We start from the raw sequence: 12,242 nt of genomic DNA on the forward strand, positions 1-12,242 counted from the left end.
AAAATGAGAGATTTTGATAGAGAACAAACAATGTATTTACCTTAATAGTGTTCAAAACTCCGCCATCTCTCTCCCCACATCCACCACTGCTGGTGGCTCACCTCCAACTGCGCAACGCTACGCGCTGTTCACATCCAATTGCCCAACACTACAATAGCGAGTGTTCCAACAATGCCAACGAGCCACTGACTGAACACAGCTCAGCCAGTGATTTTCATATAAAGCGCTACGTGCCGTTACCAGCATAAAAACGTAAACAGCCTACTTACAAAATTTATATCAAGAACTGGGCCTTCTTGTCCTTTCCGTCTTCTGCAAAACTGGTCAACTCATCTCTTCTCTGGTCATCCTAAATACCTTGGTTCATCTTCTTCTATAGTTTTTTGTGATTCTTGCATTTGGTACACAGTCTATGTGTTATTTCCATCTTAACTGATACTGTTTTCTTATGTCAGTTTCGTTTAGCATTTTCATTTAAGCTAGGATGTCATTATTTCTTTTTTATCCATCAGAGAATGTGCAGCAACGTATCTAAGGAAATTCATTTCACGTGCTTCTATTTTCAACTCTGTTCTTAAAGAGTCATGCTTTCACATCCATAGATCAGTGCTGGTATTGCCATAACCTTGTAGCAATTTAGTAGAGTCTCTGTGGACTTTCTCTCCCAGTTGTCTGCAAAAAGTTCCACAGAAGTAGTTAAATAGGTCTAACTTATTTTGTATTTCATTGTTTGCCCTATATGTAATACTGTACCCTAAATATTCAAGGTATTGACTGCTTGTCAGTTTCAGTCTTAACTCACACGGTCTGGTTTCCTAAAAGTACCACTGATTCTTTCTTAGTCATGGAGACGTTCATATTGTATTCTCTGGCTATTGAAGCGAACTAAAGGCAGCTTGTTGTAAGTAGTTTTCGTTCTGGCTCATAATTACTTGGTCATCAGCATCAAGTAGTGTATTAAAATCTACATCGTTAATTTTAAAATGTTTTTTTACCTGCAACCAGTTTCTGGTTACATCGACGATGTACATAATAAAAGCGTGGGAAAGAGGGGCCAACCTTGTCCAACACCTTGGTTTATTTTCGGCGTATTTCGTCTGCTGCCTGTAGTTTTGTTTGTATTTTATTATACATATATAATCCTTGTATGGCTCTTATAAGAGAAGAACTTGCATTCGGGAGGACGACGGTTCAATCCCGTCTCCTGCCATTCTGATTTAGGTTTTCCGTGATTTCCCTAAATCGTTTCAGGCAAATGCTGGGATGGTTCCTTTGAAAGGGCACGTCCGATTGCCTTCCAAATCCTTCCCTAACCGGAGCTTGCGCTCCGTCTCTAATGACCTCGTTGTCGACGGGACGTTAAACACAACACAACCCACCACCACCACCACCACCACCACCACCACCAGAGACGGAATCCCTTTCTTTCTTAAAATTCTACACAGTCTGTTTCGATTTACTTTATTAATCGTCTTTTCGTTGTCAATTAATGCAAGAAAAGTTGATAAATTGAATTCACCATGGTTTTCTATTAGTTGTGTCATGGTGAAATACAGTCCGAACATGGTCTGCCTTTTCGCAAACTATTTTGAAAATCACTTAGAACAGTTTCAGAGATTGGCGACACTTTGTTAAAATTCTAGCATTCCATTTACGACAAGAATTTAGAAGGCTAATTCCTATGTAGTTCTGGCATTGCTGTATCCTATAAACGGGTCATATCTGGGCTATATTCCTCTCTTCAGGCACATGACCACTTCGTCAGCACCTATCTATAAAATCGAGTGTTTTTATTTTTGCAATATTTGGTGCATATTTTATTAGTTCTATATTGATTTTGTCACAACCTCGAGTCTTCCTGTTCTTGCTAGCCGTTACTGCATCCTGTGGCTCCTACAACGGTATTAAGATCACATCCTATCTCGTTCAGACAGAGGCACCTGCGTGTCGCGCTCATCCACCCAGAGTGTTTTACAGCATTGCAACCAATTATATTCAGATGTTGTGTGTGTTCATTTGCAGATTAGGACGTAAATTATGTATTTTGATTAAATAGGAGTTACTGATGTGTGGCGAGACTGTTTCCGAAAAACTGTCGCGTCACAACCTGATGGAAACTGCAGCCTTAGGGTGGGTTACGCGATTCTATCTGGCAGCTCGAACCTCTCCCCTTCCAATGTAGTGTTTGCAAGAGTGCATGGCAGGATAGCTCATCCAGTTGTGAATTTACAATCCTGGCTGGCTCTTGGCTTGACCTGGCAGCATAGAAGAGTGGTGAGGTGGATTTTTATGAGCTTTGCGATATCAGAGCACCGAGTTCGTAGGCACAGTAATGCAAGAAATGGCTAGAATTTCCAAGAAGGGTTGTCGTGTCTGAGCTGAATGAGGATACATGACCTTGTGATAAGGTGATCTTTGGAATATTACTCGCCAATACTACAGAGAAAAACACAAAAATAGAATCAACTGAACCCACATAATAAATGATGATATCAAACTGTGTTTCTTCATACAACGAATTCAATGCAGCATTGTATGACGATATAACTCTGTAAACAACGATTGCAAAAAAAGCTTTAACTATCCTACTGATAAACCAAAATCATCTTACTTGACTTTTGATGCAATTGTGTAGTGGTTTTCGTACTGTGTATGATTTTATTCTGTGTTTTGTGGTTGGTGAAGAAGCTTATCGTTATGTCATACATCTAGAAGAAGTTGGCATTTTGGTGAGACATTTTCCCTAGGACAAGCAGGCTTAGAAATGTGGTCTTCTTGCTTCTGGGCCGTTATTCAGCAATTTATTAATTTAATTTTGTAGTATGGATTAGATTACCTGTCATTGCAGGGTTCTGTATTTATATTGAACAAAAAGTTTTGAGTTCTTAAAGATCCGTAACGGTTAAGATTAAGCTCTTTTAATACGTCAGGAAGATTCAAAAAAGTGTACACTCCTCCGAAAAGTGCAAGAGAAGTGACTTTTCATTCATAGCAAAAAGGTACAAGCAGGTAACAAACCTAAAGGCAACTGAAGTAAGAAATTGATGGTAAGAATTAGATATTGTACTTAAGAACCTGGACGATGACACTACAGCTTTTGGCCTAGATGTGTAGCTAAATGTATCTTGAGACCTATGTAGATGAAAACAGGCCAACGCACAGCACTATTCAACATGAACACCTTCTCATTCAAGGTCAGAAAAACAGGCAATTGTGGCTGTAGTTAATCGAAATGAAGCCATATTAAATCATTAGGGAGAAAAAGTGTTTAAATGTGTGTGAAATCTTATGGAACTTAACTGCTAAGGTCATCAGTCCCTAAGCTTACACACTACTAAACGTAAATTACTCTAAGGACAAACACACACACTCATGCCTGAGGGAGGACTCGAACCTCTCCCGGGACCAGCCGCACAGTCCATGACTGCAGTGCCTCAAACCGCTCAGCTAATTCCGCGTGGCATTTGCGAGAATGAACAGTTCATCGTCATTGTATGATCGATACGGAAAATGTAGTGTACAAACTTTGCTCTCTCTCTCTCTCTCTCTCTCTCTCTCTCTCTCTCTCTCTCTTTCCATCTATTTCTCTCAGATTAACAGTGATAGCAGCAAGAAAAAGCAGCAGATATGAGCGGCTGTGTGCTGGTTGATATGTTTGATTAACTTACTGGCTGTACACACAATAATAGAGTGCCTTGGATACAAATTTCAAGAGCCCCTCTATTGACATGTGGTACCATGGTGAGTAAGCTAGGTTATCAACATAGATGTTTTAACCTGATGTTAAGGCTGTGAAACAATCTTTATTTGTTTAAGTTCAGTGTTCTGCTAAACAGCTCCATAAATGTAGGTAGGAGTTTGTCTGCAAGGAATCAGCTATAAGATTGCAGTACTGTAACTTCAGTTATGGGAAGAAGGAACGCTAATTCATATAGGTTCTGATGAGTAATGTTTGCTGTTTCCCAGAGTATTCTCTGTTTATTGCAAGAAGACATCTACAACATTTTTTTTTAATCTTAATAAATTATTATATACAATACGAGAGTAGCATGTCCAGTTGTCTTGAGCAGTGGGCAGGAAGTAGTCAGTCGCGTCGTCAGAATAAGGCAGGAATTTCGCGAAGACTTCATCCAGCGATGAGACCCAGGCGGGCCTTGGCGTGCAGGTGGGCGACCGCGTCGGCAACCTTCCCCGCAGCCACCTCAGGGGTGTCCAGGGGCACTCCGCCGGGCCCGATCTGGATGTTGGCCGGGCCGTACCGCGCCAGCCCCTGAGACGGAGCCGCGGCCGCTCCCAGGCCCACCCCCCCGTAGCCGATGCCAGCGAGGGCTCCTGCCACACCTCCAGCGGCGTAACCTCCTGCCGCACCTCCAGCAGCGGCGTCGGCGGCGGCCTGGGCTGCGTCGCGTGCCTGCGTCTGCGCCACGACATTGGCGTGGGCTGCCTTGGCGTTGGCCACTTCAGGGGTGTCCTGTGGCACGCCGTCGGGGCCGATCACGATGTTGGCTGGGCCGTAAAGAGCCAGACCTGCGCCTGGAGCGCCGGCTCCAGCGCCCAATCCGGCTCCCACACCTGCGCCATACCCAGCACCAAGTCCAGCACCAAGTCCAGCACCAGCTCCATATGCAGCACCAAGTCCAGCCCCGTATCCAGCACCAAGCCCAGCCCCGTATCCAGCACCAAGCCCAGCCCCGGCGCCATACCCAGCACCAAGTCCAGCACCAACCCCGGCGCCGACTCCACCGTAGACGCCCGCTGCAGCATCGGCGGCGTCCTGAGCGGCGTCGCGCGCCTGTGTCTCAGCGACAGCCTTTGCGTGGCCAGCCTTGGCAGCAGCCACCTCAGGTGTGTCTGCAGGCACTCCGTCAGGACCGACGACGATGTTGGCTGGACCTCCTACAGGGGCACTGCCTGCTCCCAGATAGTTTGTACCAGCTCCCAGGTAGGTAGATCTGCCAGCTCCAATGATGCCCGCTGTCCCGAGACCTGGTGCTGAGGCGCCGATGCCATTGCCCAGAAGACCAGCAATGCCTGCTGCTCCCAGGTATCCGGGACGAGCCAGTGCTGTCGCCACCACAGCGCTTAGTACCACCTGTCAAACAAAAGCATTCAAATGAACCAGGGCAACCCTATCATCGATTGATTTAATATATACACTACTGGCCATTAAAATTGCTACACCACAAAGATGACGTGCTACAGACTCGAAATGTATCTCCTGACGTGAGAAAAGTTTCCAGGCGATTTCTCATACACAAACAGCAGTTGACCGGCTAAGCCTGGTGAAACGTAGTTGTGATGCATCTTGTAAAAAGGTGAAATACGTACCATCACGTTTCCGACTTTGATAAACGTCAGATTGTAACCTATCGCGATTGAGGTTCATCATATCGCGACAATGCTGCTCGCGTTGGTCGACATCCAATGACTTAGCAGAATATAGAATTGGTGGGTTCAGGAGGGTAATTCGGATCGCTGTGCTGGATCCCAACGGCCTTGTATCACTAGAAGTCGAGATGACAGGCATCTTATCTGCATGGCTTTAATGGATCGTACAGCCACGTCTCGATCCCTGAGAGATGGGGACTTACAACCATCTGCACGAACAGTTTGACGACGTTTGCAGCAGCATAGACTTTCAGCTCTGAGCCCATGGCTGGAGTTACCCTTGGCACTGCATCACCGACAGGAGTGCCTGCGATGGTGTACTTAACAGCGAACCTGGGTGCACGAATGGCGAAATATCATTTTTTTGGATGAATCCAGGTTCTGTTTACGGCATCATGATGGTCACATCAGTATTTGGCGACATCACGGTGAACGCACATTGGGAGCGTGTATTTGTCATCGCCATACTGATGTATCATCTGGCGTGATGGTATGGGGTGCCATTGATTTCACATCTCAGTCACCTGTTGTTCACTGACGGCACTTTGAACAGTGGACATTACATTTCAGATGTTTAGTACCTGTGGCTCCACCCTTCATTCGATCCCTGCGAGCTGGCCAGAGTGACCGAGCGGTTCTAGGCGCTACAGTCTGGAACCCCGCGACCGCTACGGTCGCAGGTTCAAATCCTGCCTCGGGCATGGATGTGTGTGATGTCCATAGGTTAGTTAGGTTTCAGTAGTTCTAAGTTCTAGGGGACTGATGGTCACAGCTGTTAAGTCCCATAGTGCTCAGAGCCATTGAACCATTTTTGATTCCTGCAAAACCCTACATTTCAGGAGGATAATGCACGACCGCATTTTGCAGGTCCTGTACAGGCCTTTCTGGATAAAGAAAATGTTCGACTGCTGCCCTGGCCAGCACATTCTCCATACCTATCACCAACTGAAGACGTCTGGTCAATGGTGGCCGAGCAACTGGCTCGTCACAATATGGCAGTCACTATTCATGACGAACTGTGTTATCGTGTTGAAACTGAGTGGGCCTGTACACGCCATCCAAGTTCTGTTTGACTCAATGCCCAGGCATATCCAGGACGATATTACGGCCAGAGGTGGTTGTTCTGGGTACTGATTTCTCAGGATCTATGCACCCAAATTGCGTGAAAATGCAATCGCATGTCAGCTCTAGTATAATATATTTGTCCAATGAATACTCGTTTATCATCTGCATTTCTCCTTTGTGTAGCAATTTTAATGGCCAGCACGCATTCATGGCTGTTGGCAGTGAAGGTAAAATCTTCTACATCACATTCCTCTTCCAATATCTTCTTCAGAATCAACGTTTCGAACCCCTTGTTGGATTGCTGAACATCCTTTAGGATCTTCACGTGTCCCTAGTTAACCTTATCCCGTCAGAAGTGCCGTGTTCACTTATGAAAGCCGGCCGCTGTGACCGAGCTGTTCTAGGCGCTACAGTCTGGAACCTCGCAACCGCTACGGTCGCAGGTTCGAATTCTGCCTCGGGCAAGATGTGCGTCATGACCTTAGGTTAGTTAGATTTAAGTAGTTCTAAGTTCTAGGAGACTACCGACCTCAGATGTTAAGTCCCATAGTGCTCAGAGCCGTTTGAACCATTTCACTTATGAAAGGGAGTTTTCTTGCTTTTGCGCTGTAGATGTAGGGCTACTGGATAGGGTTCGATACTAACAGTTGGCCATCATCGTTGAACAGCCAGTGATAACAGGCAGAAAACAGAATATGTACCAAAATATCACGGCCGTACTGCATAAGTGCCTTCCTGGTAGTCGTTTGTGTTACTTGAGTACCACGCCTGGGTATTTATTTATTTCACATTGGGAAGCCACGAAGCGGTAAGCGAATAGCAGTTATCTAATAAATAATGTAGTACCAATAGCGATGACAGCCCTAGACTTCCAGGTTCGTGGTTTCCCGCCACAACTAAGTACATGTGAATACCTAACCACTGTGCACGAGACACAACATTTACTAGTAAGCCACCTCTGTGGTAAAACTTCTCTCCTCTCTTTCTCTACCGATTATCGTTACCAAAGCAAGGACAATGGCCCACCAACAGCAGCCGAAAATATTCACTCAATAACAACACTACCTCCACACACTTCTTCACAACAAGAGCGGGGCACTTCGTTTTATGTATAAACAGGGCACTGGCGTCCACGAGTGTTCAGTTAACCAGGCCACCTGAAGAAGGTCCCACCAGAGGGGTGGAAACGTCAAATGAGAGGAACGGATAAGAACACAAACATGATGCGGCATAACAACATATAATATTTTACTTCGATGCTTTAATTTGCTGAGCAACGGACGTGACGTTGTCTTAAACGAAGTTGAATGATCTTAACAAAGATCCATTTCCGTATCCACGAACATGACAAATTTACTCCGAAAATAAAGTACAGTTGCGCTGTTCACATTTAGGTTTTGATTTTCAACTGTTAGCTTCAATAACCAACCGTCTTCACTGAAACGAGAAATATAATAAATGTAAACAGGCTAATAAAGCAGTAAGCAGAGCCCCATTATAGTACACTATACACTGGTGAATTTTCCTTTTTCCATTTTCTGTCAGTCATTTCCGCCTCCAACGATGCATTAGAGTGTTTAGTCAAACAAATTATCTTTCTTTCCATCTACTGAAAAGTATGGCACATGTGGAAATTATCATGCTCTTTCATATGCATCATTTCTTGTAAGATTTTTAATATTAAGGTCTGTATCTTCATACCTAGACCCATTTCGTCGCAATCACTCTTCGACATGGAACAACGAACGGAGGTGCATAAATCATGTAACATTAGAAATAAAGATTGGGATAAGCCAGTACACTTCCACAAGTGTAATTTTTGTGCTGAGTTATATACCATTAGTGCTAACGTTCGGTCTTGTTTCAGTTTTAGCTGTGCTCACGCCGCTGCATCAAAGTACAATTTAACGAGGAAATGTGTGTTCGGAGTGACAAATATATGTGCCACATTCTCCCTTAAAATGTTAAGGTGAACTGCATATTGGAAGACAGTTACAAGTGTTACAGTTCAGCGCTACGCTTCTAATCACGTACTGTCCACTGAATGCTTATATTAGCAGAGTGCAGTCGCATGAACGTGATGCTTGCATTTAGATTACTAATTTAATTACCAGTAGTTGATAAGTGAAACTGTAAGTACTTATGTATGAATAGTGATCAACTGATCTTCGAAAATAATGATTATGCACTTAGTGACGCAATCCATACGTAATGCAAGACATTGCATAATTAATAATTATCGTCTGTATGAAAATGAAGGGAAATATGTTTCGTTCTAGGCTGAAATTTTATACGAACAGTGTCTCAGTTTAAAAGAGTGCAAAAAAATTGGTATAGTTCTACTCATGGGAATTAGCTTATATCTGTTTACACAAATGCCAAAATCTTCTTTCATAACTTTTCTTTGGAAAGACGTTTCGAAACGTCTGTGCCACTAGCAGCGGGGTATCTCTTGCCCATGTAAGCGCAAAGACACTGATCGTGTTATTTTTCCTAAGAGAAGCCGCAAGTTAAACCACTGAAATTCAAAAGACAATGTTTGTATTCGAGAGTACGAAGAGACATGTGGACGATGACAAGAACACCGACACAGAGTATGACCAGCTCTCTGACCAGTTAACAAATACTAGGGAGGCTAACTAAGTAGGAATTGAGAATGCAGTAAAATAAGACCCTACAGACGATGGCACAAATATGCCACGTGACTGGGGCAAGAAAGGTAGTATAAGAAGATTCTGTGGTTCACATAAGCAGATGGAAAATAATTCCCAAAATCTGTTCTGCAGACACGGCTGCTGCTACAGCATTAAAACTAGAATAGTTCTACAACAAGGATATCATCTGAAGACAAACGTAAGAGAAGGGCTGACCACAGTATTACCTGTCGCCTGTTATGATGACGAGATGCACTGCATTTAATGAGTAACTCTGGCATGGAAGTGTGTGATGTCCTTAGGTTAGTTAGGTTTAATTAGTTATAAGTTCTAGGCGACTGATGACCTCAGAGGTTAAGTCGCATAGTGCTCAGAGCCGTTTGAGCCACTTGCTGACGGTTCTTGGCGGAAAAAATCGGTATTAAACGTTCCAAATGGCTCTTCCTCGGGAGCATTTCTTCCGAAGGCATCGAACAGAATGGTAAACGGTGCCAGAACGTTAATTTGTATGAAATTAAGCAGGTAGTGTGTCTCTGCTTAGAAAATAAGAGTAGGTATTAATGTGTATTGGCACATGAGAAATGTCGTACCAAAGAGCAGTTCGTTATGAAAGGGACTGCTTTTGTTTCTCCCGCACTTCCGAGAGTGTTTGTTAACGATCTTGGCACTCTTTCCTGCTGCATGCCACAAAACCACTCATATTATGAGTCACGTTTCGCACAAGGTGATCTTGACCTTGGCCCTCTCTCGTGTGTGGAATGACAACGGCACGGCAACTCGGCATCTGACCGTGACTTGGCGATTAGTTTGATACATAGCGTCAGACTGCAACGAATTTCTCATTCAGTTTTCTGTCTTGGTCTATACAAAGCAAGAGGATATTTCCACCAATAATGAGTCAATTTGTTACTCTAATAGAAGCTTTAGTCTTCCTGCGCATATCAGGAGGCTCCTATGTTGTTAGAATTTATCTCTATTTATTAATCACGTATTAGAAACTTGCAGAAGATGTAAGTCAGTCTGTTTCTAGGCTAGGTCAAATATTTGTAAAGGATTAAAAACAGGTTATTGGGTTGTTTTCGAGTTACTATCTGTGGATATCAAAGTTAAATTTAAGCAATTATTGTCAAGCCCCAATCTCTTTCGCAGGCATAAAAGGGGTTAACATACTTTCGAAGTTTTACCGAATTTTGGTTTCTCTCTGTACAATAATGAATCGACCTGTAAGTCAGTGTATGTATATTTGATAAAATGTCATGAGGTACGTCTGTCACTCGGATAGAATTTTCGAATTGTTCCCCTGCTGCATTCACCGCGGGAGAATGGGAGACATTAGTCATCTCCACTGGTATTGTGAATAGCGTTTTCCAGTGAGTGGCAGTTAGCAGATAGTGGACTCAGAAATGTATTCCATTCCTAAAAAAACATTTTGTTCCTTTCTTTGACTAACTAATGTCGACCACATCCAGAGAGTACGTTCAATAGCACCGCCGTTGAATCTACAGGGAAGGTGTACGCTTTACTTTCTCGGCTATTCGCTTGGTCTACGTTGGTTCAAATGGCTCTAAGCCCTACGAGACTTAACATCTGAGGTCATCAGTCCCCTAGACTTAGAACTACTTCAACTTAACTAGCGTAAGGACATCACACACATCCACGCTCGAGGCAGGATTTGAACCTGCGACCGTAACAGCACCGCAGTTCCGGACTGAAGCGCCTAGAACCGCTGGGCCACAGCGGCCGGTGGTCTACGTTTCCAGGACGTCACTAGACCATCCGAATGAACGACAAGATATGACACCCGTGAGCGATTACGAGCTCCGTTTCGAGACCAAAACCGAACTCACTGCCGTTGTGGTGAGGACACGGCTTTTCATATGGGAGGAAGAGCGTTCTCATCTTCTACGTGGTTTACTAGCTGGATTTCCAAGGTGTCCCTAAAGCACGTAGGAGCATTACGAAGCAGTTAATGTGATGGCGAATTCATACTAGCGTCCCTAACTATATGAGCTACTGCTACAGCTCTAAATACCTCGTGGTTAAAATCGTAGACCTTAAACGAATTGCCAATCATTGCCGGAATATGGCAGCATAGGTATCTCTAGTAGGCATGAAGTTTTTTGTTTTTTAACTAACCGCAGTAAATGGGCTGTTCTTTCTTCAATATCCATCATTAGTACTGTTCCCTACTGGAATATCACAGCAGAACAAAAGCCATGAATAGCTCTGACTGTCATAGGCAAATTAGATTAAAGATCTGTCCAGGTTCTGCAAGAATCTAAGAATCTCCAATAGGCTAATTACCTGTAATTTCCTGATAAGAGCCTGCTGTAAGGAAATGTTACCACAGTCTTTTCCATAAAAATTCTGAAGCTGTGAGTTGATAAAAATATAGTGGACAGCTGATACATGTCAGCAGCTTGTTTGTCCCATATTTGTTAACTGGAGCTCGTCACCTGTACGTTTCTTGCGTTAAAGCTTCTCTATTTCTCTACAGTTTAGGAAATGCACTAATCCAACAACGAATTAGTTCTAGTACTGTAGTATTGTTAGTCATTCGGTTTGAACATTGATTTGCTATATTAAACAACTATTGTCTTATCCGACATGGAGTGAAAACACACACAATAATGTTTAGTATTGGTTTGGTTAAGTCTAGTATTATTTCGTAGATCTAAGGCGTAGTCAATAGCAGAGATGACTTAAGTAGCCAAAGTGATAAGAATGCATTAACTTATGTCAAGAGTAAATTAATTACTCTGAACGACTGGAATGTAGCATTTATGGAACTTGGCTGCACTGCCAAGAGGGACGCACTTTCTTCTGCTTTGCCTGTCCGCTAACGCTACCAGTAAGAGTTCAAGGCATCCTGAACCTGTCATCATTCCTCAGTGGTTACTGGAGCGAGGCCAGCTGCGATAATCCGATGGCCGCTTGCATACATTCGAAAAACGAATCATACCGGTCCCTGTGAGGATCTGGTTAGCAGGTATCTCATATAATTTATAACTTCCAATCTTGCAGTCAGCTGTAAAACCGCTCTTATTTCTCACTCCAACGTCCAGTAAAAGTACTCATATTTAAAGACTGAATGAATACGAAAAATTATTATGAAAGCCCTGTAATTACCTTCAG

General features: G+C 43.6%; 1 protein-coding gene across 1 annotated transcript in view; it reads right to left on the bottom strand.

Moving 5' to 3' along the window:
• Window positions 1–3,973: 3,973 nt before the first annotated feature.
• LOC126355700 (elastin-like) overlaps window positions 3,974–12,242 on the bottom strand; it is an 87,294-nt gene continuing 79,025 nt past the window's right edge. Inside the window, exon 4 of the mRNA XM_050006068.1 lies at window positions 3,974–5,092. Within this exon, the coding sequence (XP_049862025.1) occupies window positions 4,127–5,092 (966 nt within the window). The 3' untranslated portion in view covers window positions 3,974–4,126. The remainder of the gene's footprint in view (window positions 5,093–12,242) is intronic.

This window comes from Schistocerca gregaria, chromosome 3 (assembly GCF_023897955.1).
Source record: "Schistocerca gregaria isolate iqSchGreg1 chromosome 3, iqSchGreg1.2, whole genome shotgun sequence".
NCBI lineage: Eukaryota > Metazoa > Arthropoda > Insecta > Orthoptera > Acrididae > Schistocerca > Schistocerca gregaria.